This window comes from Populus trichocarpa, chromosome 1, assembly GCF_000002775.5.
Source record: "Populus trichocarpa isolate Nisqually-1 chromosome 1, P.trichocarpa_v4.1, whole genome shotgun sequence".
In the NCBI taxonomy this organism is placed as follows: Eukaryota; Viridiplantae; Streptophyta; class Magnoliopsida; order Malpighiales; family Salicaceae; genus Populus; species Populus trichocarpa.
In genome coordinates this window covers 15,435,176-15,460,754 of record NC_037285.2, presented here as the reverse complement: position 1 = coordinate 15,460,754, position 25,579 = coordinate 15,435,176, and the positions used below count along the sequence as shown (strand labels likewise).

The 25,579-nt window shown below is 32.3% G+C and overlaps 2 protein-coding genes and 1 long non-coding RNA gene across 12 annotated transcripts in view; 2 read left to right on the top strand and 1 right to left on the bottom strand.

The window, feature by feature from the left end:
- LOC127904924 (uncharacterized) overlaps window positions 1–6,713 on the bottom strand; it is a 67,625-nt gene extending 60,912 nt beyond the window's left edge. Inside the window, exon 1 of the long non-coding RNA XR_008058355.1 lies at window positions 6,567–6,713. This is a non-coding gene — a long non-coding RNA (uncharacterized LOC127904924). The remainder of the gene's footprint in view (window positions 1–6,566) is intronic.
- LOC7490986 (N-terminal acetyltransferase A complex auxiliary subunit NAA15) overlaps window positions 1–10,303 on the top strand; it is an 81,694-nt gene extending 71,391 nt beyond the window's left edge. For 3 of the 10 annotated variants that reach the window (XM_052450105.1, XM_052450106.1, XM_052450104.1), the window contains exons 18-26: window positions 6,981–7,113; window positions 7,197–7,304; window positions 7,446–7,577; window positions 7,973–8,029; window positions 8,200–8,297; window positions 8,402–8,460; window positions 8,542–8,653; window positions 8,797–8,897; window positions 9,540–10,303. In XM_052450105.1, coding sequence (XP_052306065.1) covers window positions 6,981–7,113; window positions 7,197–7,304; window positions 7,446–7,577; window positions 7,973–8,029; window positions 8,200–8,297; window positions 8,402–8,460; window positions 8,542–8,653; window positions 8,797–8,897; window positions 9,540–9,748 — 1,009 coding nt within the window. In that variant the 3' untranslated portion in view covers window positions 9,749–10,303. The remainder of the gene's footprint in view (window positions 1–6,980; window positions 7,114–7,196; window positions 7,305–7,445; window positions 7,578–7,972; window positions 8,030–8,199; window positions 8,298–8,401; window positions 8,461–8,541; window positions 8,654–8,796; window positions 8,898–9,539) is intronic. The other 7 variants (XM_052450103.1, XM_052450099.1, XM_052450098.1 and 4 more) reach the window with 7 other exon arrangements.
- An 11,092-nt stretch (window positions 10,304–21,395) lies between these two features.
- Window positions 21,396–24,022, top strand: LOC7490983 (palmitoyl-acyl carrier protein thioesterase, chloroplastic). Its single transcript, XM_024583088.2, has 6 exons — window positions 21,396–21,930; window positions 22,366–22,499; window positions 22,665–22,778; window positions 22,903–23,077; window positions 23,160–23,228; window positions 23,543–24,022. The coding sequence occupies exons 1-6, from the start codon at window positions 21,460–21,462 to the stop codon at window positions 23,798–23,800; spliced, it is 1,221 nt and encodes a 406-aa protein (XP_024438856.1). The 5' UTR covers window positions 21,396–21,459; the 3' UTR covers window positions 23,801–24,022.
- The last annotated feature ends 1,557 nt before the right edge of the window (window positions 24,023–25,579 follow it).

Sequence of the window (25,579 nt, the reverse complement as noted above, 5' to 3'; positions counted from 1 at the left end):
AGATATGACAATTATGACTCTTCATCCCCGAAACCTTATATTGTGCCTCTTTCACACATCGGGAAATGCTTGAAGCATAACCATCAGGAAATGATAATTCCTTCATCCATGAAAAAACTTCTTGTTGTTGTTTCTTGTGTAGACAATAAGTGCATTTAGGTTTGTAAACCCGACCACTCGTATCTTGTTGGAAATATAAATTTAGCTTCTTACAATACAATTGAATATCCAACCTAGCCTTTAAATTGTCCTTGCTTTTATTAGGACAATCCATTACTGTATAAAAAATATTGTCAAAGATATTTTTCTCAATATGCATGACATCAAGATTATGACGAATCAAATTTGTATGCCAATATGGAAGCTCCCAGAAAATGCTCTTTTTCACCCAATTATGTTTAACACCAAAGCCAGGAATTTTATCATTATATGATGAACTTCCATTATGTCCCTCAGTATACTTGGACACTTCGTTTAACATTTCCAAACCAGATGGACGAGGTAAAGGAGGGAGCCTTTCAATTACTCCTTTTAAAAACTTATCAGATTGACATCTATATGGGTGGTTCATGGGTAGGAATCGTCGATGACAATCAAAAAATGTAGTTTTCCCTCCATTTTTTAATCTAAAAGCCTTGTTATGCTCCATACAATAAGGACAAGACAAATTTCCATGAGTACTCCACCCTGATAACATGCCATATGCTGGAAAGTCACTAATGGTTCACATCAAAGCTGCCCTTAATTGAAAATTTTCCTTTTTGTATACATCATATATTTCAACACCAACAGACCACAAATTCTTTAACTCATCAATCAAAGGTCTTAGAAAAACATCAAGCTTTTTCCCCGGATTCTTTGGCCCAAGAATCATCATTGTCAAAAACATGAATGGTCTAGTCATGCACTTCCATGGAGGCAAATTATAAACAATCACAATTACTGGCCAATAAGAGTATGTATTTGAAGACATGTCAAATGGACAGAACCCATCAGTGCATAACCCTAACCGAATATTTCTTGGATCTGATGCAAAGCTTAAGTGGACATGATTAAACTCCTTCCATGCCTCCCCATCAGATGGGTGCACCATAACCCCATTATCTGACTTATGAAAATGATGTCACGTCATATCTTTGGCATGATATGGAGACATGAATAGTCTCTGAAGCCTTGGTGTCAAGGGAAAGTATCGGAGTTGCTTCTCCGCCTTATTGAAACCTTTACTAGTTGGATTTCTAGGTTTGTATCATGAACTTCCATAAAAATCACAATTTATTTTCATTGCATCTGCCCCATAGTACAACATACAGTAATTAGGACACACATCATATTTCTCATAACCAAGTCCAAGTGGCCGCATAAATTTCTTGGCATCATAAAAATTTGAAACCAAATTTTCATCATTAGGCATACAACTTTTTGTAAAATCAATAAACTTGTTGAAGGCAGTCTGAGTCAAATTTAAAGTTGACTTCATATTAAGCAATTGTACACAAGCAGATAATTTGGATTCCTTGGTACACCCATCCCACAAAGGCTCCTCCGCAGCTTTCAAAAGCTTAAAAAAATTAGTTGCCTCTGGATTTGGAAGTTCCTCTGCTACCACAGGACTAGACACATTATCATTATAGTATGCATCACCAACCCCCATTGCATCCATAACCAGATTCCTATATGGATTTTCTAGACAAACATCATTCACAACATGACTAATTCCAACTGATGAAGGTCCAGCCAATATTGGTTCTGCGACATAAGGCTCCCCATGTACAGTTTAATTTTCATAACAAGGTAAAAAACCTTTTGTCAATAGATGTTTACAAACATCATCTTCCTTCAAAAACTTTTGATTTTTGCACCTCACACAAGGACATCTAATTTTTCCCCCATATATATTTTTATCAATTGAAAATGCAAAATTGATAAATCTTCTAACACCTGTAATGTATTCAGGATGAAGGTGACCATCCATAAGACGACGATACATCCACGATCTCCAGCCAATATTGGTTCTGCGACATAAGGCTCCCCATGTACAGTTTAATTTTCATAACAAGGTAAAAAACCTTTTGTCAATAGATGTTTACAAACATCATCTTCCTTCAAAAACTTTTGATTTTTGCACCTCACACAAGGACATCTAATTTTTCCCCCATATATATTTTTATCAATTGAAAATGCAAAATTGATAAATCTTCTAACACCTGTAATGTATTCAGGATGAAGGTGACCATCCATAAGACGACGATACATCCACGATCGATCATCCATGTTAATCTAATTAACATGATAACACCAATAAGCATTTTTAGAAATAAGCATACTTCTTTAACTACTAGTACTTTAACAATCCTTTAAAATAAAATATGTACCACATAAACAAACTTTAATTATTTGTCCAGCTCACACATATATATAGCTAAGAAATTAGTATTTTTAGAGTTCATGGGTCATGTTCTTAAGATTTACTGGGCTGCTATTTAAGGCCACTGCTGTTTCAGTTGGCAAATTTATTTAATAACCTTAAAACTCTACAACAATTCTAACATGAGACATTAGATCTTGACAGATTTTGTTGGCAGTCTACTGAAACAATAGAGTTATGCTTCATGTACGGGAGGGAAACTTTTTGTGCTATATGTAATTGGTATTTTATAAACATTTTCTTTTATGGTAAGCTAGAAGATGGACAAGAAATTGTTGTGAAGAGGCTGTCAAGGAGTTCTAGACAAGGATTACATGAGTTAAAAAATGAGGTGATACTAATTAACAAGCTTCAGCACATAAATCTTGTAAAGCTTTCTAATTGAATTCATTTTCACATATATTTTAAGCATTAAAATTGAATTCAATTACATGATTTAATAATTTAAGAGTTTTTTGTGCTAATAGAGATGGATTCGATGGCTAGCTGCAAGGTAATTGGTAATTTACTAGGATCATCACTGTGTTTGCTTTTGTTTTTAGCTTGGATTAAGTGTGGTTTGTTTGAATGTTAATTCTGAGCTGACAAATATTTGTGATGGAAATGAATTTTATTTTGTTATTTTATACATGCGTGTGTGTATGTGTATGTGTGAATGTATGCATGCATGTATGTAAGTGTGCTAATGATGTTTATATGCTTAACTTGTAGGAAAAGTTGGCATATTTTAGAATTATAAGAGCTTAAGGATATTTTATCTCTGTTGGGTTTTTCAAAGCAAGGGAAGAAGCAGGTATTCTGCCTTTCTCTGGTCCTTTTTTTTTTTCCTTTATTCTGTAACTGTTTGTGCAAAGATTTGCAGGTTTTTTATTCTATGAAAATTTAATTTTATCTCTAACTTGTTGGCTCAATAATTATGCATGGTCTTTTTTTTTCCTGCATTTTTAATCACGATTGTTTTCTCTAGTATTTATTTTTCTTTTTGTGCAGGATCTAATGGACAGAGTTATAGGTTTGCTCTCGGACAATGAAAGTGAGTTACCATAGAATTTTGTTGTCTTCAATAGAATGTTATTGTTCACCTTTGGTACTGTTAGTCAAGACTGGTGTCCATCAACAGGGGAATCAACCTGTAGGTTTTGTCTTTTTTTTTTCTCCAGATGTGTTTTTTGTGCCCTTGTAGGAAATTGAATATTCCCTTCTATTGTCAAGAATGGGTTCTCTCTTGTTTAGAATCAAAGTCATAACTCTTTGTTTGCATGCCTTGACAGAGTTTAACTCAACTTGATAAATGTTGCTATGCATGGGTGAAAACTTTGTGCAGTTTGCTCCGTAGTGAAAATAATTGATGATGCTTACAGGTGCTTTTTTCTATTTTCATGAAATCCTGACAGTTGTTCTGTAGTGTGTCTTCTAAAACTATATTTTACCCATCTACTTACTATAAAATAGTGTTGTTTCCCCTTATTTTTTGTTCACATGTTGTGTGTTAAACCAATTATTTTACCCAAAAAAATGCAGATAATGGAGGAGATGCTTTTAGTTCAAAGAGCAAAACAACAAGGTACAAAAAGCATAGCAGAAATAACTTAGTTGTAAATAAACCTAGCTAACCAAAAGTTAGATCAATAGAAAGGCAATACAGGACCAAGAATTCACAGCAAGGAACTATTGACTTCCCAACAACAATCAGAATAAATTTTCAGTTAATTGATATATTATTCAGTCACCTCCAGGTTTCATTTTGGTCTTATAATTTTCATCCAAAAAGAAACTCAATATCAGATTTAATGAAAGAAAATCATTCAATTAATTTTTTTATACAAACTGTCATTGAATAAGGAAAGAAAAAAGACAGTCCTATGCCCGAAAAATTTAATTGAATATAACTAGCATCGTGTTCACATGAACCTCCAAAACTAGGATCTATAAGGAAAATAAATTTAAATATGCATTATCTTGTCCCAATGAAAGGCAGAGTTCCAATTAATTCAAAAGATTAGGATAGGCATGACCAACAGACAAATTAAGCATGATATAATGAAGCAACCATTTAAAAATGGAGCAAAATAGACTTACCTAAGCCCCAAGAATCAATGGCCCAAGGTGGAGGTTTTCTTATTGCAACCCAATCAGACTTAGCCAACTCTATGGTTTATATTGTGATCCAATAAGCTATTCATATTGCTGGAAAAATAAAAAAACATAAACATCATGTTAAACCCATCCAGCTATAACCATTGCTAGTCTTTAAAACAAATCCAAGTTAAACTATGAAAAACTGAAATAATATCAGCACTGGTAGCTCCTAAATCGACCATCCACCACCATAAAGAATTCTAAACTTGATTAATGCAATTCTCAAAAAGTAATCAGAGTCTATCCTACTTGCAAAAAATGCATAAAAATAAAATAATTTTCTAACATTAAATACTCAAAGGAATACATACAAGCCCAAACTGGCGAAGGATCTCTCAAGGCATGAAAAATAAATTACACAAAAAAACTGCAGAGCTGACACCTGATTGAAGAAGTTAATTTTTACGTGAAGTGATACACAGTTCATACCATGTAAAACCTTGGCTGACATGTGATCCATGAAGCAATATGAAAACATAACCCAAATGGTTCTCGTGAATATAAGACCCTCTGTAAAAAAGCCAATCAAAACAGCAGCTGCTATAAGATTCCATGTTTATAAACTGTGGATTCTAAATGATTTTTACCTTGAAACATCAAGCACAGAGACAAATTTAACAATGACTGGATCAAGAAATCAATGAGTAAGAAAAACATCAGTTCTTAGACAGAAAGATGTTGTTAGCTGTGATAGATAAAACGTATTCAAATAATTCATTGTTAAAAACAGGTCGTCTGAGAACACTTGAAGCTTGAAGATCATGGTTTCTAAAGTACATTAACAACACTCAATTCAACCAGCCACCTTGCTCCTAAAGAACTCTCATCATCAATAAGACTACTTGTTAAAAATTAAATTGGGGGTTTTGATAAATTTTCAATTAAACATGCATAATTTCCATCAATCACTCTCTTCCAAGCACATGAATTACCAACATTGGTCCAGTTGCCTAAAATCATTCAATTTATGAACCGTAACCCTAAAAATTAAATTGGGAGTTTTGATAAATTTTTAATTAAACATGCATAATTAGGTTATAGATCATGGTAAAAACATTTCATAAACCTTATATTATCGAATTAATAGCCTAAAACCATTATTCAAAGTATCGATAAAAAAAAAATTGTTACCTGTGTTCTTGAGTTATAGGTGAGCGAGATGAATCTACACAACAGAAACAACACCTGAGATTGGAAAAGTTACGTTAAAACTTGTTAGTGTAAGTTAAATTACAACGGAGAAAAACATAAATCCTAAATTAATTACCTGATTTATTGAAGAAGAGAGTGCAAAACCCGACCCATTTACAAAGAGAAGGGGTAAATCAGGATGTTTGATGGTGATAATGATGGGTCTGGTGCGATGTTGCCATGGGTCTGTGTTTTTGGTGGTTTACAGAGAAAGATTGAAACTGTTAAGATGAAGGAGAAGAAGATGAAGAAAAACAAATTAGCGATGCTAAAGATGAATAAGAAGAAGATGAAAAGTTTGGGACAAAGGAAAATCAAATCGATGAAGAGAGGGTGATTTTTCTACAGTTATGGATGTTATTAGGGCGAAGAAGACTGGAAGTTAATAAATTTTCAGCTGTTGGTTTTGTTTTCTCTGTTTAGGTTTCTAAGGGTGCAGGGGAGAGTACTGCAGGTGTTGAATTAGTAACGGCAGCAAAATTAAACGGTTGAGATTTTATCATATCAAAAGTAATCAACGATCTATATAATTTTGGTTTTATATTAATATTTAAATAATTATTTTTTCAATTAGCAACAGATAATCCATTGCAAACTTTACGTTGCCTTTAGCAATAAATTTTCCATTGCTAAAGTCTGTTGCTAATATTAAAAAAATAATATATGTGTAATCCGTTGCAAATCTGTTACTGAATTTAGCAACGGAATTATCCGTTGTTAAATTCTGATGCTAATAGCCCATGTTTTTAATAGTGTGTTTACCCTTGAAAACTTGGAGTGCTAGCATAAATAATACAATCATGAATACCTTGCCTAGGCTGCTGGATGCAATGGTCAGAACTGTTGCGATGACAACTTGATTGTGTCAGTTGGCCTCTTTAAGTCATATCCTTCATGTCTTGCTTTTGGGCTTTGGAAACATGGGCTAAGTTAACTGAATATGGAACAATCAAATCCCGTTCACTGCCTTTGTGCGGGGTATTCTTCAGTGTGGCCTTGGTTTTGCAGTTAAATTATTGGAACACCACGCTCATATGGTTTTCAGTGTGGCTTGCATGTCATTTCACAGGAGCTGTGCCTCATGCATTTGTCTTGTGGATGTGTCTATGTCAGTTGTATTTTCTTTAGTTGATTGAATGCCATCTCATACTTGTAAACCTCTTTGAATTATTATTTTTTGTTGTTATATTCACTGGTGTGGATTATGGGTTTTCAAATGCAGATGTTACATAAAATTGTTTGACTCTACTTCAAAGTCAACAGCTGAAGAAGATGATGAAATGTCAAAGTTGCCTCCTTCTCAGAGAAAGAAGATGAGGCAAAAACAGAAAAAGGCAGAAGCCCGAGCTAAGAAAGTATGTTAATAATCAGCCTCTGTGAGTCTGGGCTCCTTTCTGTTATTATAATTTTCATTCTATGGTCTTATATTCCATTCTAGGAGGCTGAGGTGAGAAATGAAGAATCAAGTGCCAGTGGTGTTTCTAAGTTGGGTAAGCGGCACGTTAAACCTGTAGATCAAGATCCAAATGGGGAAAAATTATTGCAGGTTGCTTCTATTTCCTAGTAGTTTGTTTTCTCATAGGTTTTTATTTTTTAATGCTTCAAGGCTTCTTAGGCTTCAAAGTACAAAGTACACATCATTCATCCTGGATGAATAACAGTTTGATGGGGACATTTTTTTTTTCAGGTTGAAGATCCATTGTTGGAAGCTACAAAGTACTTGAAGCTGCTTCAGAAACATTCACCTGACTCTTTGGAGACACACTTGCTTTCTTTCAATGTAAATATGAGAAAGAAAAAAATTCTACTCGCTCTTCAGGTATTTCTCTTCTGAAACTTTACTTGGTCACTATTTTCAACCCTTTCCATTTTCCTGTGTTGACCACTTAATGTCTACTTAAGTGGGACTGTGGAGGTAATATTGGCAGAAAATACTGATGTTATTGAGTCCAAATGGCATAGAGCAAATTATCCATCAATAATAAATAACCAAGTTAATAATACTACTTAAAGCTATGGTGATTTTTAACTTTCTGAAGAGAACAAGTTATATGTGAGACTCAACTCCTATAGTTAGGTTGGTTAAGTCATTTAGTGAGGTTTTCAGTATGAATTTAATGATGCTTTCTATTGGATGGCACTTTCGTACAATTGCATTTACCACTGGTAATTTGGTGTGTTAATTTTATTTTATTTTTTCTTTCTTCCCTGTAGGCTGTAAAGCAATTGCTAAGGTTGGATGCTGAAAGTGCTGATTCCCATCGCTGCTTGGTATAGGACCCTCTATCATGCAATAGTCCTATTAACCTTGACTGTGTTTTTGAAATACTGTATTTTATGTGTCCAGAACTGGTATTACCTGTTAGTAATATGCATGTACTGCTGGTTAGAGGACGCCCTTTGTTTTTGTCTGTACTGATTGTGAACGTAATGTGCTGCAGGTTAGATTCTTCCATACAGTGGGCACAATGACTGCTCCCGTGACAGATACTGAGAAACTTGTTTGGAGTGTCTTGGAAGCAGAGCGTCCATTGATTAGGTTCTCTTGCAACTTTCCTTTTTCTTTTTCATAATATAATGTTTTCTGCTCCCTTCTATTAGTTTTAAATTACATACTAAGGTTTGCTCTGTTTATTCTTGTAGTCAATTGCATGAGAAATCTCTCACTGAAGCAAATATGATTTTCTTTGAAAAACATGAAGGTAATCTTTCACCTCATGTGGCACATTTGTGCAACTATATCTGTATAGAATTGACATGTTGATTTTTTTTTGTTCCTGCAGATTCTTTAATGCATAGAGCTGCAGTGGCTGAAATGCTATCTGTCTTGGAACCTAACAAGAAACTAGAGGCTGTTAAATTAATTGAAGATTCAACCAACGACCCTGCACCAACGTAATCCTCAGTAATCTGAGTTCTTTTCTTTCCATTAATTTGTTTGTACTACTTTCTTGTTTGGACCTGGACTTGCACATCTTTGTTGCTGACGCAAAACTGAATCTGTATCTATATTTCCCTGTTTTTTTTCTTACCAACAGAAATGGAGCACTTGGACCAGTCAATGAATGGAAACTCAAAGACTGTATTGCAGTCCACAAGCTCCTAGTAGAAGTTCTTAATGACCCAGATGCTGCATTGAGTAAGTAAAATTTTCCAGTCAGGCCAGAATTTGAATATGCTTATTATCTAGTCTATAAGCTGTGCAAACAGTGACAGAATTAGTCATTCTTTTCATTTTATTTTCGTTAATGTTTTTCTTATTGGCAGTACAAAAGTCTTAGACACATGGTGTATCTTTGGCGGTGGTGTTAATATTTTATGAAAACTTTTTTTCCATTTCCTCTTTAATTTTAACTATCGAGAGAGGTTCGGTCTCTAGGTCATCTTTCTTGCTTCTCCCTTCTGTCTGCTAAGTTGCTATGTGCTTGTCTACTTTTCTCATGGATAACTTGTTCGACTTAGATTCTCTATCTACATGTCTCGCTCCCTTCTAATTTATCAGTTTCTTTTGCCATGTTGTGAGCTGTGTCCTTGATTAAAAGGAAAAATGCACTTTTGAATCTTTGGGAATCCAAATATGCATGAGTGTCTTTTCAAATTCTCTGTTTTGTGACATTTGTATTTGGCTGTCAGACCAGCTCAAGATTGATTTTACCTCCTGAAACTTTATTGCTAAGAATGTAATAAGCTTTAGAACCAGGGAGATGTTTGAAACATGCAAATAGCAATATAGATGCTAAAATTTATTTTCCTGCTCGATGTTGAATTTGTTCCTTTGCAGGGTGGAAATTGCGTTGTGCCCAATACTTCCCTTGCTCAACATACTTTGAAGGCAAGTGCAGCTCAGCTGCATCCAATTCAGTGTACGGTCAGATTGCCAAGAGCCCTGAGAATGGAGGCTCAAACCATTCTGATGGTGGTGAAATTGCAGATTTTGTTGAATCAAATGGAAAGCTGGAAACTTTCAAGGATCTTACCATCAGAACATGAGGCCAAATGAACGTATCAGCTAACATGCAACTGCAGTTTGTGTTAGTGGGTAGATCAGATCACCAGGTGGCAGCAGAAAATTATACTCCGGAGGATTTTTAGTTTGCTGCTCATTGGGGAGCATTCTTGTGAGGTTTTGTGCTAGTCATGTCATTCCTCGATTGTTGCTTTGAGATCAAATTTTTTGATTTTCACCGGTTCTACCTCGCCTTATTCTGAGATGCATTTCTTTGCAAATGTGTATAACATACTTCTATTGTGTTTTTTTTTTAGGGTTGATTTCTTTTAATTCAACTCACCACTTGGTGAGATATTAGACAAGGGTGGTGGCTCTGTGGGCCTGACAGCATTTGAAGTTATTTTTATCTCTAGGTCAGGGAGTTTCAGAGCACTGGTTTTACATCTGATTAGCATGGAACAATTTCTCATAGAGCTGATCTCTAGAGCATGCTGTACCCTTTCTGTCAACCGTTATTTGATTTGTAAATGCTACATATTGTTAAAAATTTTGCTACAAGATTCATCAATAACCATAGTTTTTATCAATTTGGCTGATACTGGGCGTTCAAAATTGATATTACCTTCTTTTTTTTTCTTTTTTTTTAAAGTTTAACCGGACCCTTTAAGTTGAGAATGCATGCCCAAATTACTGATCTTCGCCGTGGTTTCTGGCGAAGCACAAACAAATTCTCACTTAAGGAGGAAACGAGCGGAAGGGAAATCAAGGCGTTCCCTTTCGGCATATTATGGTATCTTTTGTGTGGAAGGAAAGTACTGATGCAATCGTGGTTGTCATGGTGTAGCAGACTATCAATATAGCTGGCTATTGTGGGTTTTATGGGTTTGAGTTTTACTATAAAAACATAATATAATCATTTCAAACATGTTAATTCTACATAATATTAGTACTTTCTACGTTAAAAAACATAATTAATCATTTCAAACATGTTAATTCTATCGTTAGACGCCATATAATTAATCACTTCAATCTTCAAAATAAGCGTTTTAGGAGACTCTAATTTCCATACTCATAATGCATGTTGAAATCCCTTACAACTTTAATAGGTGTAGAGTAAAAATACATTGAAAGTGTATGCAGTCTTTGTGTTTGTGAGGATTTATGAAAGAAATAAAAGACCCAAATCAAGATTTTTTATTTTCAAGAATTGTTCTTTCATGAATAACTAGAGATTTGTAAGAATAAATTACAAAACGGAGCACGACATAACGGGAGAATAACATTTAAGAATTCATAACTAGACAAGTATCCTAGCATGCTACCATACCACCATTGACGAGCAAACCTCTTTAAAAAAGGAAAAAAGAAGACCCTGATGATTTTAAAAGTGAATTGATGCCTATAATGACCACAAATCTAACGTCTGATATATAATTCACGCTTATTCCTTACTTTTAGATTTAGGACTATATGCTTATAGCTGATATTATCTTATTAAAAATTTAAACTCCTCTAAAAAAATCCTTGTGGCCTTTCGTAGAGTCGCAAACTGGACTCAGAGAGAAAGGCAACTAGAGCAGAGACTTTTGTAGAGTCACAAAAAGACAATAGACATCACCATACTAACCTAACTTATCATCAACTGTAGCTGCTATGGCCATCCCTTCTGTTATTCTTGTCATTGGAAGGATCTCAGAGGTGTGGTACCAATCCACATTTAAAAACATGGCTATAAATAAAATCATAACTTTGGGGGTATATCTCAACTGGTTAGATTTTAAATTTACTTTATAGATATCACCAATTCGAGTTCTATAAATCTCAGGACCACTAGAGATTTACATGGTTGTTAACTTCAAAATCCGTGAGATTAGTCGAGGTGCGTGCAAACTGGCCCGGACACCCACGATAAATCTAAAAAAAAAAAGATAAATAAAATATTGTTAAAAGTAATATTCTTTCATGTAAATGTTCCCTTCTATCATATCATATGAATTATTTCCATATAAGTTAATAATATTTATACAATATTGTGTTGTCTAAAGAAGAAGAAGAACAAGGCTACATACCAAAAAGTCACAAAGAGAATGATGCTGAGAATTTATCCTTGTGCTCCTCTACTTCTCTCTCCTTTTTTTACACGTAGCTACAGGTTTTAATTGAGCTTCTTTCTTGGTATTGAATTGAGCTTCTCTCTCAAGAAACAAATAATTATCGAATTGCTTAATCAATCCAATCATCAATCTTTTACCCAAATTTAACTATATTTAACTATATATATATAGATCCTTTGAGGCATCATGAAATTACAAAAACCAGCCAAAAGTTTAAAGATTTAACAAGAACTCCTCCAAGTCTTACAAAATATCACAAAAACCTCCTTTTATACCCCCAAATGCCATTAATTACTATTAAAAAAAGATAGTTAAATTAAGATCCTAAGAGAATTAGAGAAATAAAAAAAAATGGTGCATGATTTTTTTAGTGCATGAACAATATTGATTTCACTGTTTAATTTCATTCATTTTTTGAATTTTCTTCTCAATATTCTTTCTCTATTCCTTTTTAAAATATTTCTTCCACATTTTGACATGATTGTTTTTAGTGCATGAACAATATTAATTTCACTATTTAATTTTATTCATTTTTTAAAAAACATTTTCTTAACTTAACTATTCTTTCTCTATTTCCTTTTTAATATATTAATTAGTGTGTTGACTTTAGAAGGTTATATTCATTTTCTATCCCGAGTGATCTAAACTTCTGTGCATTCTTGAGTTGTAAATTTAAAGGTTATTATAGGACATAGTAGTAAATTTGGTTTTTATAAAGCTGGCTTTCAAAATAATCAAATAAAATGGGACAAATAATAATTTGGAATTTATTAATTTGGTATTTATAAAACTGACTTTCAGAAGCTTGACTTTTGCAGACCGCGTGGCAGGTAGAGAGGAGGTATCGTGTTTTCATGGCAGCTTGGAGCAACGGAGCCCAATTAGAAGCACTTTAATAGTTTAATTAATAGTCTATAGACTACGTCCTTGTAGTATTATCTTTAACTAACTCTATGATTAATTAAAGTCTTTAGCGACCATCCTGCAGGCTGATGCTATATAACTATTGATATATACCGGCCTAACTACATCAATCAATACATATGCTTCTTGTTAAATGAAAGCAAATCTTTTACAGGACAAAAACAAATCTCTCTTATTGATTGAACGAGATTATAGGATATAAATGTAATCAGCTTTTATTGTATGATCTACTCTCCTTAAATACTAGTTGCATGACCCGCGCGATGCCGGCCGCTGGTCAATTTTTTTTGCATAAAAAATATCAAAAAATGTTAAGATCTAAAAGTGTCAGGTCTTTATACAAAGTTATACCCAAGAATCTTGAGTTTGGCTGCAACGCCTGACCCAAGAGTAATATTTATAATATTAATAATAACATTAAACTTGCATAACCCAAGTTTAAGTGGGTTTGGCTGCAATACCAAACTCAATAGCCTTGGATGTGAGTCTGGCTGCAAGGTCATGTCATAAAAGTATGATAATTAAATAGATTAATTAAAAAAAACAAAGAAAAAAACCAATAGGAAGAAAAAAACTAATGAAGAAAAAGAAAAAAAATCTGAATTAACTGGGTTAACCTTTTAAATCAGGTTAACCCGTCAAACCTTAGATTCGTGTCGTGAAAGTTTGATAACTAAATAGGAAAAAAAAAATTGAGGGGTTAACCTAGAATTAACTGGGCTAACCCGTCAAACCAGGTTAACCCGTCAAACTCGGGATCCGTGTAATGAATGTTTGATAACTAAATAGAAAAAAAAATTAACATTAACAAACTTAATTAAATGAAAAAAATTAATTAAAAAGGAAAAAAAAAAGGCATTAGCCTTTCCACTGTGGACTGCACTGTGAACAAAAAGAAAAAAAATCTGAATTAACTGGGTTAACCCTTCAAATCAGGTTAACCTGTCAAACCTGGGATTCGAGTCATAAAAGTTTGATAACTAAATAAAAAAATAATTGATGGGTTAACCCATAATTAACTGGGTTAACCCGTCAAACCAGTGATACGTGTCATGAAGGTCTGATAATTAAATAAAAAGAAATTTAACATTAACAAACTATAATAAATGAAAAAAATTAATTAAAATGAAAAAAAAGAAAAAAAAATTCGGGTTAACCCGTCAAACCCGGGATACGTGTCATGAAAGTCTGATAATTAAATAAAAAGAAATTTAACATTAACAAACTAAACTAAACGAAAAAAATTAATTAAAATGAAAAAAAGCAAAAAAAAAAATTTTGGGTTAACTCGTCAAACCATGTTAACCCGTCAAACCCGGGATCTGTGTCATGAAAGTCTGATAACTAAATAAAAAAATTAACATTAACAAACAAAATTAAACAAAAAAAAATTCATTAAAAGAAAAAAAACAAAGAAAAAAGCAAAAACAAAAAAAAAACTCAAAAGCCATAAAAAATGAAAAAAAATAAAAACAGGAAAAAAAAAAGATAGCTCAGGCTTTTGGACTGCAGCCTGCACTGTGCAGTCCAGGTCAACCCATTAAATCCGGGATACTTGTCATGAAAGTCGATAGTTAAATAGAAAGAAATTCAACATTAACAAACTAAACTAAACGAAAAAAATTAATTAAAACGAAAAAAAGTAAAAAAACAATTCAGGTTAACTTGTCAAATCAGATTAACCCGTTAAACTCGGGATCCGTGTCATGAAAGTCTAATAACTAAATAAAAACAAAATTAACATTAACAAACTAAATTAAACAAAAAAAATTCACTAAAAGAAAAAAAACAAAGAAAAAAGCAAAAATAAAAACCCGAAAGACATTAACAATAAAAAAAAAGCTCAGCAAAAAAAAAAAACTAAATCATCAGTATATGTTACAATGTTTATGTGGCAAGGCTGGATACATTTTTTTAAAATAGAAAAAAATATTAAGAGTGTGATGAATGTTTTTTACTATATTATTACACTTTGCTTAATGGATCAATTTTGAAATTTTGCAACCTAATTCGAGTTTCAAGCTATCGCGTAGGAGTTGGACCAAATTAAATTGATTGATTTCATGGTTCAAAATACAATCTTGATAACTGGTAAAAACATGGATTGACTTTTAACAAAATTTCAAGATGATAACTTTTTTCACAAAAAACTATTGAGACAATGACAGATTAGATCCATCTTAGTCCCCAAGCAAACCATGTCATGGACTCCAATGAGTTTAATAATTTGTTTTTTATAAAATATTTTTTTAATTATATGATAAAAATATATGGTTACAAAGTTAAACGCTAACCTAAAAATAAAAACTTATTTGAGATAGTAATAACCCTAAAGAAAGCAAAAACAAATAAACCATGCAGTTTACTTCCCAACCAACTCAATATTAAAGGATAAAATTAAAAAAAACTATTATATATAATTAACGAACCAAAAACCATAAAGCATATCCGGTCAGTAGGTAAACTCGTCAAACCTATGAACCGGGTAACCTGGGCTAGCACGCCAAACCTGTGAACCGAGTTATGAACTCTAGTAGGATTATAATTTTTTTTCCAAAACTATATTTTATTTAACTACATGATAAAAACATATACGATTGCGAAATAAAACACCAACGTAATACAAAGATGCTGTAAGAAAATAAGCAACAAATGAAGTTCAAAATATTAAACTTCGCAATACGAGTAATTAACCTTGTTGTTTTTAATGAATTTCTCTATCAAAATAAATTTATAATAGAAAAACACATAAAATTTATAATAGAAACCAACATATACATAAGATTTATTGAATAAAAACAAAAACAAAATACAAGGCTACACATATAAAAAATCTTATAAAAAAATCAATATTAAAAAAAAAACAAATTTAATCTATATAAAATTAAAAAAAATCATAAATAAATCATACCTATCTCTTTAAAAGCTAAACACACCCAATATCATTAAAAAATCTTCTGCAACGTTTGGCCTCATTCTTTTTTTTTATTTTGATTTTTTTAAATAATGCACTAGTTGATATTTTTTCAAATAAATTCAAATTAAAAAATATGACTAAATTACCCTTTAAAGATAAATTATTATTTAGGAGATCTTTAGATTTTTGCTTTTTAAAGCATAATAAAATGACTAAATTACCTTTAAAACAAGATTTTTTGAACATGCATCTAGGGGCTTTTTTGTATTTTCACGCTGGTCTTTTAGTTATAATTAAGTTGACTAAAGGGATATTTAGCATTTTACAAGTATAAAACATTATTTACAAACCAAAAATGGCTGGCGCGTCCAACGCATGCGCCATCGCAAGGGATATGCCCATGCCCTTCGAGCAATGCGTGAGACTTCTCTCGGAGGCTAAACTTTGACTTCAACTGTGGTGTTGAGAACAACACAATCGATGAGGTGGCTTCGACATACTATTTTTCTTCTTCTCCCTATTTTCTCTCTTCTCACCTCGTGTTTTGCGCCTACCATTCCAAAAATTAAATGTGTTATGTCAGTTTGTATCGATTTTGATCATTATTATTTTGATTATTATTTGTTTTGCTTTAAATGATTTTTGTAGTAGATTTTGTTTTTCAATTTTCGTCCTTGAACATTTGATTTCATTTAATTTTTATATCCAATTTGGTCCTCATGTTTTTATTGCAATTTGTTTTTGATTTTTTTTTCAATTTCATCCCTCATTATTTTATTTTATTTGATTTTTATACCAAATTTGATCCTTATTCTTTTAATTTCTATATTTTTTTAAAAATTCTTTTCTTGATTGATTATTTTTTTTCAATTTTATCCCTCATTATTTGGATGATTGAGAATTTTGCTTCTTAACATTTTCGTGTTTGCCTTCTAAGGGGTAATCCTAGTTTCATGACCTAGGTCACGAGTTTTGAAGATTAGCTCGATTTGACTTTGATTTTTTTTAGGTTATTTTTTTAAGTTTATTTTTGTTTCAATTTTATCCTTCGACATTAGGTTATTGGGTTTTGAGCTTCTTGAGTTTTTCTGTTTTTTTTTCTACGAACTTATCCCAATCTCATGTCTTGAGTCGTGGGTTAGTAGAGTTACCCGAGTTAAGTCGGGTTTTTTTTATGTTGTTTTAATGATTGCTTTTTTAGTTTCACCTTTCATTATTTAGTTTGCTTGAGAGATAACCTCTATTTTTTTATTAAATTTATATTGTACGAGGTTATCCTAGTCTCATGACTGTGTCATAAATTTGGCAAGCTAACTCAAATTGAGTTTTTTTTATCTTTTTTTTTGCAGTTCATCCTATATTTGATTTGCTAGTAATTGAGCTTCAATTTGTTTTTACTTTCCTCTTGATGATGTTATCCTGTTCTGATTTGATTTTTTGCTTTGTTATTGAATAAGATTGCTTATGTATTTTAAAAATATTTAGAAAGTATCTTCTTATAATATTGACAAGTATCCATTTTTTTATTAGTCATTGTCATTTTGTTTTGTTGGATTTTTTTTTTATAATCATATTATTAAATTAACCAAATTTATTAAGTCAATTGGAATCAATGATCCAGGTCTCCCATTTTTCTTGCTCCTTTAAAAACACTATAATCATTTAGGCATCCTTTTTTTTATATTAACAAAAATTTGACCCGGCTCATAGCAAAGTGATGACCACCTATCTAGTTATTAGAAGGTGTTTGTTTATGCAGTAGCTTTAGCTTTTAAAGCCAACTGCGTAAACATCATGTTTGGTAAAAAAAAAAACACTCAACTATTTGTGTGGGACCCATGTTTTTTGAGTTGAAACTGCCGGTTCCCCAAAGCAACTGAGAGCTGCTTCTTCTTGCGTCTGCCAGGTGAATAATTCACCTGCTTCTTCTCGCGTGCCAGGTGAATAATTCACCTGGGCACTGTTCACTTTCACCTGGGCACTGTTCACGTGAACAGTGCCTAGGTGAATTATCTGGGCACTGTTCACGTGAACAGTGTCTCCACTGGACCGCGTCTGACCCGGTAAAAAAAATTATTTTTTTTTAAATTGTATTTTACTCGAAAAACTAGTGTTTAATATTATTTATTAACACTACATAAAATAGAAGAACATCGCATGATGATGTTGCATTTGTGGAATTTAATCGCAATTTCAATTTTGTTTCTGATGATATTTTACTTGATTTTGTTGCACGCTCAAAAAACCTTGAAAACTATAGTCCTTATCAGATGAATTTCATACGTGATGAAATTATAGATAAGTTAATAGAATAATAAAAAATATTTGATATAAAGTATTATTTATTTAATGATGTAATAATGGTAGTTAAATCTACAATATTTAAATTAAAAACCATCAATATTAATATATATCTTTTTTAATTATTTTATAACCTCAATTTGAAAAGTATGTTTAACCAAACACATTAAACTACTTTTTATTCAACCTCAATTTCAATAACAGTTTTAACCAAACATATATAAATACCAAACCAACCTCAACCAAAAGTATTTTTTATAAAACAACTTTTTTCAAACAACAACCACAAAAACTACCACAATACCAAACACTAAAACCTTTGAAAAAACATTGTAGCTCCACACCAAAAAAAAATTGTTCACTTGAATAGAATAATGATGGTTTTGCTCCTCCACCCAAAAAACTTAACTTCAGCTATAAGGGCATTGAAATATTTTCACAAAACATAGTAGTCATTACCAAATTGACTAGGGACAAATAAGTATTTTTTTCATTTTAATTGCACAGTGAAACGATTAAAATACATTTGGAAGCAAAAATAATAATAATTAAAACTAGCATCAATGGGCATTTTTGTTATTTTCATAATGATTTGTTTTCTTCATTATAATGTTAGCTGAGGGGCAATTTGGTATTTGATTAAATATAAGAAAATAATAAACAATTAAAAAGCATAGTGAAACGACTAAAATACCCTCAAAGGAAAAGATTTTAAAACCAGAGTCAAGGGGATTTTTCATCTTTTCACAATGTTTTTTTTCATTATTATTAATTTAGTTAAGGGGAAATTTGGTATTTGACCAAAAAAAATTACAGGTGCGTGAGAGGTGTGCACGCACTTCGGACAGTGTGTGGGGCACTTTCTGGCATCCAAAATGCCCTTCCATCGTGTCATTGAAAGTGCCACCATGTTCTTTTTCCTATGGAGCAGCGCATGTTGGCATTGCTTGTTCGGTTTGTTACCGGTGGACCTTTCTTTCCCCCCTTTCTTTTCTCTCTACTCATTTGAAAATTACTGCTTGACCCTCTTTGTTGTTTATATTTCAACTTCAGTGCTTCTTCTTTTAATTTCTAATTTTTGTTCTTGGTCATTTTATATAAGTTTTATTTGTTTTCAATTTCCTCATTCAATTCCAATTTACAAATATAATATTTTTCAATTTGATCATTATTGTTTTGATTTCTAATTTTTTTCTTGACTCTTTTGTAAAAGTTTTATTTGTTTTTAATTTCATTATTCAATCTAAATTGATGATATTATATTTTTCAATTTGGTCCACATTGTTTTGATTTCTAATTTTTTTTCTTGGCCTTTTTAGAAAAGCTATTATTCTTTTCAATTTCACCATTCACCCTTCAATCATAAGTTTTTTTATGTTAATTTTGTTTCTCATTCTTTTTTTTTTGTCCTTTTGCTAAATTGATTTTTCTTTTAATTTCACCCTTCAATCAAATATAAAATCTATTTGGTATTTGAATTTTGATCCTTATTGTTTTAATTGCTATTTTTTAAATCATTTTGTATAATTAAAATTATTTTTTCTATTTCATCCTTCAATATTTGATTGATTGAAAATTGTATTTATGGTTTTTCTAAATAGGGGTCTCTGGGTTTAATGAAAAGGGTCATGGATTTAAAAAGTTAACACGATTTTTTAAAAAAGATCTTTATATATAAGTCTCTTCACTTTTTTTATTGGATTATTCTAATTTCATGATTTAGGCCACGCGTTTAGCAATATATCCTTGGTTGGCTTGATCCTGATTACCATGGTTACAGATCTATCATACTAACTCGGGTTAACTAGGACCAATTATTTTTATGTTCTTTTTTTACCTTGTTTCATTCTCCCATATTTAATGGGATGCGATTTAGATACATCATTTGTTTTATTTTGAAAAATAATCTCAGGTTTGGCAGGATATTTCTGGTTGGCTCAACCCTAATTACCGAGGTTATAGATTTGTCATACTAACTCGGGTTAACCAGAATTAATTTTTTTATGTCTTTTTTTACCTTTTTTATTTTTTCATATTTAATGGGCCGTGTATTGAGATACATTATTTATTCCCTTTTCAAAATTGTTTTCTCATGATATCCTAATCACTTTTATTGATCTACTGTCAATTTTTTTCTTTTTTCATCTAATTAAATTAAAATTAACTTATTCAATTTAGTCGGTCTATGACCCAAATCCCATATTTTTTTTCATGTTAGTGGGCAATTTTAACATTATTTCGTAAAAGCAATCAATCAGTCTCTGTAGAAAAATGGCACGTTGAGGGATGAATTGAGGAGCTCGGGGGTGGCCCTTCAAAGTTTGAAGCCTCCCAAAATCACCCCCCCCCCCACTTCCTGCTTTACTAAATTATTTAAATTCATCCCAGACTGGAAGGAAATTATTGATCAATAAATAATATTTTCTTTGATATTACTTGATTCTAACAAGGAATTGGATTTAACTGTTGTTACATTTAATAATTATTCCAAGAGTTTATAAATTAAATTGATAAGATCAAGCCTAAAGAGAAATTCACAAATAACCCGAAAGCATCTTGCATGAAGCTTGAAATTACTCTTTTCTGTTTTTATTATTTTTCTAGATAATTTTGAATTTTAAGTATTAATCTTTTATATAGTTTAGAACTTTTAATTTACTTAATATTTTACTATTTAGAAATTCTAATATTACTTGATATATTCTATTAATTAAGTAAGTCTTAAATATGAATCATTTTCTATTGAGGACTTCAGGACTAATATATATATATATACAAGAAAATTTTCCCTAATTGTTATTTACTAAACCTATGAAAGTCACGACTATAAATTTAGTTAAGAAGGAGCTTCAAAGACAGTTAAGAAAATGAAAGAAAACCTGTGACAGCTAAATACGGAATACATGGCAGTCACAAATTGCAAATTCTTCATCTGGGACAATTTATATACAAGCACACGCACACAAACCATGCACTAAATGCTTCCGAAGCTTGGTCAAATAGTTCAGAGGAAGAAATAACATTAGAAGAGGAAAAATTCGCGACCCAAACACAAGTATCAAGCACGAACGTACTACTATTCTTGGTTGCTGATATTGCATTTCTACCGCAAGTTCAAAACCAGCTGGTGAAAAGTCTCGTATATATTTGTCGTAAATTTTCAAGTTTTTCACAAATTTCTTAATATTACTACAACTTTGTTACTCTTTCTTTCGTACAAATTCCACGAGGAGGTCTAATGAGTCAGCCAAACTACAGTACCAAACCAGTTCTATCTCATCCTAGCTAGCTAGCTATTTGTGCACCTGTTGTGGAAAATACACCAACCAACTTAATAACTGCTTCGATGTTTGGCTGATAGTGATCCACCCACCTATTAATTTACATCTGTCTGTATTCGATCGTATCAAAAGCCACTTATATAATATATATATGTAGAGTATTTCGGAATTTCATTCATAAAGATCATCAACTTCTTCTTCTACCTCCTTTCAGGATGATGTTTTCACTGATATTGCCTTCCTCCAGCAAAACAATGAGTTTGTCGGGGACGCCTAATTATAGCTCGACTGTTGGCGGAAGAAGGGCCGATTTTAGCACAATTGCTAGTGGCTTTCCAGTGAAGGTACACGTCCAAACCCTTCTCAGGAAAACATCTAGCAGTCTACAATCACCCGCAAATAGCATGAAGCATGAGATGGATATAACTTCCGCACCAGAGAGAAAGCTGGTAAAACAATTCATGCGTGCTTCAAACACGCATTCTTTTGTTGCGGACAGTACTCCTGCAGTCAATGGGAAATATCAGAAACTCACTGAAGATTGGGAATCAAAGAAGCTTGATTTGATAACCGGTGGAAGGTTGCTTCAAGATGGCCTTGTTTACAGGCAAAACATTTCGGTTAGATCTTTTGAAATAGGCGGTGACAGAAAAATGTCCTTTGGTGCCTTGCTGAATCACTTACAGGTTTTGTTTCTATTTCATTTCCGAACACCTAGCACTAGCATTCCTTCCATTTCCCTAGCATGTGTGAGGTTTTATCTTAGGTTGATTGTTACAAAGCCAAGTAGTTTGCTAGTGCCTTCAGACGCGTTTTATTGTTCTTCTGATTGCTCTTAGGGTAAATTGTCTTGATTTGCATGTTTTTTGGCAACGGGAGAAGGTCTGTATTCGCCTCCCTGTTTTTTTTTTTTTTTTTGTTTCATAAATTTAGCCTTTGCGATCGAGTTGGGATTTTGTTGTACTGTTCTGGCGTTAGCCTCTGCCTGTTATATGTATATATTTGCTGGCTTATCAAGAAAAAGCACCCGCATATATATATGTCATCCTCGATAATTAATTTATAAACCTTAATTTGACTACTCATATTAATTGTCTCCCCGCATATATATATTTGTGCAGGATACTGCACTTAACCAAAGTAGAATTACAGGGCTAATAGCGGATGGTTTTGGTTCAACACGAGAGATGAGTAGAAATAACCTTATATGGGTAGTTTCAACTCTGCATATAGTAGTGGATCGCTATCCTACCTGGTAAGGCAACACACACACACATACACATCTGTTTTCTTATCTTCAAGAGTTTTGGGATTCTGTTTGGATTTAAATGCATGATGCTTTAACATTAACAATCGTACAAAGCTTGAGGTTTCAAAGTAATGATATATTGTGATGCTCTTCTGTCAATAACAATCAAAGGACTGATGTTGTTGAAGTAGACACTTGGATGTATGCGTCGGGAAAGAATGGTCTGGGTCGTGACTGGATATTTCGTGACAGCAAGACTGGTGAAACTCTTGCTACCGCAACCAGGTTCTTTTTATATCATTGTCCTGTAAATTAATTACCAGCAACTAGTCATTTCGTTTTTTCTCCAAAAAGTCTGGTGTCTTGTCTGAGATTACATTTTTAAGAGGTTTATTGTACATGAATGCAGCGTATACGTGATGATGAATAAGAAAACGAGGAGATTGTCCAAGTTTGCCAAGGAAATGAGGGATGAAATTGAGCCTTATTTAATGGATTGTGAGTGTCCCATCATCAATAAGGATAGCAGAAAAATACTGAAACTTGATGTTAGCACAGCAGATAAAATATGCACAGGTTTATCAGTAAGTCTCTTTAATGAATTACGAGTTTCCACTCAGAATTAATTTGCTGTTCTTGATCATCAAACAATTTTCCTGAACACAGCCTGGATGGAACGACATGGATATCAATCAGCATGTGAGCAATGTAAAGTATATTGACTGGATTCTTGAGGTGGGCAACATTTTTTGTGTAATCGATTGCTCAAAAAGTGCTACAGAAACTCGAATCATCAAAAATATTTTACAAAATTATGTAAACCAATCTTAAAACGCATCATCATTAATTCTATGAAACTCCAATTATCAGCCATTTGGAATCATGTTAAAATCAATCACGTAGAGTACCAATCTAAAATGCCATCATCAAATCAATGACCAATCTGGCAAATGTGTTGTAGAAAATCTCTTATTTGGAGTGCTGCTTAATTAATGCATGAAAATTACTCATGCACATCTAAATGAGAAATGTGGCTTGTCATTTCCCAGAGCGTTCCCCGTTCATTTATGGAGCGTTACTACCTCAACGCAATGACTCTGGAATACAAGAAGGAGTGTGACATGGACAGTGTGTTGCAGTCTCTCTCCAAAATGGTTGGTGGAGGCAATAGCGATTCCTTCAACGCGAATAAGGTGATGGAGTATGATCACATGCTTCGTCTCGAGAATGGACGCGAGATCCTGAGAGGAAGGACCGTGTGGAAGCTTAAAGACACGAACAGCTGCGTCAATAATTATATATATTGAAGTGCAGATTAATTCCAGCTGAAAATACTGCACAGTACGTGCGAATTAATACATATATGCGCAAGCTCCAGTTCAATTGATGCTACTGTAGCTCTCCTATGTTACAATACACACACACACACAATGAGAGTACTCCTATTATTATTATTATTATTATTTATTTTGATTCTCTTATAATCTTAATAATTTTATTTTAGTAATGGATTCAAGACTGTTAAAGAATTTTCTTCTTTCTTTCATGGGGATGTACACATTTCATTAAATAGTTGGTGTCTCTTGATTGACAGATTGTTCAGAACTTGCTGCTGATGATTTGTTCGATTGCTGGAAAATAATTGAGCACAACACCAAGTTTTTCTGAATGAAAATATATCAGATATGCACTTCCTAAAAACTCTTCTAACTTCGAAAGCTAGATATTGGTTTTGTACGTCACTTGTCACTAGGCATGACAATAATTATATAAAAATGTGGGTTGGCTTTTGAAAAACATTAGAGTACAACATATTTTTTTATTTTAATATTGAAATATTAATATATTTAATCACCTCTATTAAAAATTTTATGATTTGACTCTTGAATGGATAGTTAAATGTCTCTTTCTTTATCTTTTTTTTTTTATTATCTCTTTGATTATTTTTTTTTTAATTTTAATTTGAAATTAAATTGAAAAGTTATTAAAGAATGAAAAATTATATTAAAAGGCTTGGATAGTGAAATATTAATATATTTAATCACCTTTATTAAAAATTTCATGATTTGACTCATGAATGGATAGTTAAATGTCTCTTCCTTTATCCTTTTTTTATTATCTCTTTGATTAGTTTTTTTTTAATTTTAATCTGAAATTAAATTGAAAAGTCATTAAAGAATGAAAAATTATATTAAAAGGCTTGGATAGTATCGAGTTAATATAGAATTAGAGACTAGTTTGAATGAAGAGGGCGTTCACCCACACTTTTCATGATCATGTTTCCATCAACGTTCTGGAGATCACAAAGAGACTAGCTCAGCGATGCAGTTTCATGACACCAACCAAAATGAGGCTCAAATTACTATGCTTGGAAGGAGGACAGTCATACAATATTGTGTTAGGATCAAACAAGCCCTTCGCTTGCATCAGGACCACTGCAGCAAATGAGAAAAAAACAGAAAACCCAACATGTACAGGAGGAGCTCGAAACATCTGTGTTCAATTGTTGAGGTCATTGGTGGAAGATTTGTGCAGGATGGCGTTATTTATAGAGAAAATATTGCTTATTAATTTGGTTGCCTTTACAGGTGATGGATGTTCTTGCTTATGATACATTTCTGTTGAAGTAACTCTTCCATTTACGAAAGGATTAAAGAAATATGAAAATAAAAAATAAACAAGTGAAAAAATAATCTACTTTAATTAATTAGGTTTTTTCTCTTAGTTAATTTACTTTATTTTTATCATTAATTAATTCTCACCTCAAATAAAAAATTTAAAAATGAAGGAGTTATTGGATTGTGGTTTCTTAATTAATCATTCTACTTACTACTCTAATAGAAAGATGTCATGTAGGTAAACGAACTCACGACGCTGCAACTGCAATAAAAATACTTTTATTAAAGAAATAAAGTGTAAAAGGACTTAATTGATGTGAAAAAGAATAGGAGGTTCCAATAAAAAAATATTGCAAAAGTATAAGGACCAAAGATATATAAACCTTTTTCTTTTGTAATGTTTAGTTTGAAATAATAAATAAAAATTTAAAGTATATGGATCATGGACCGGAAATAGTAATATGGTAG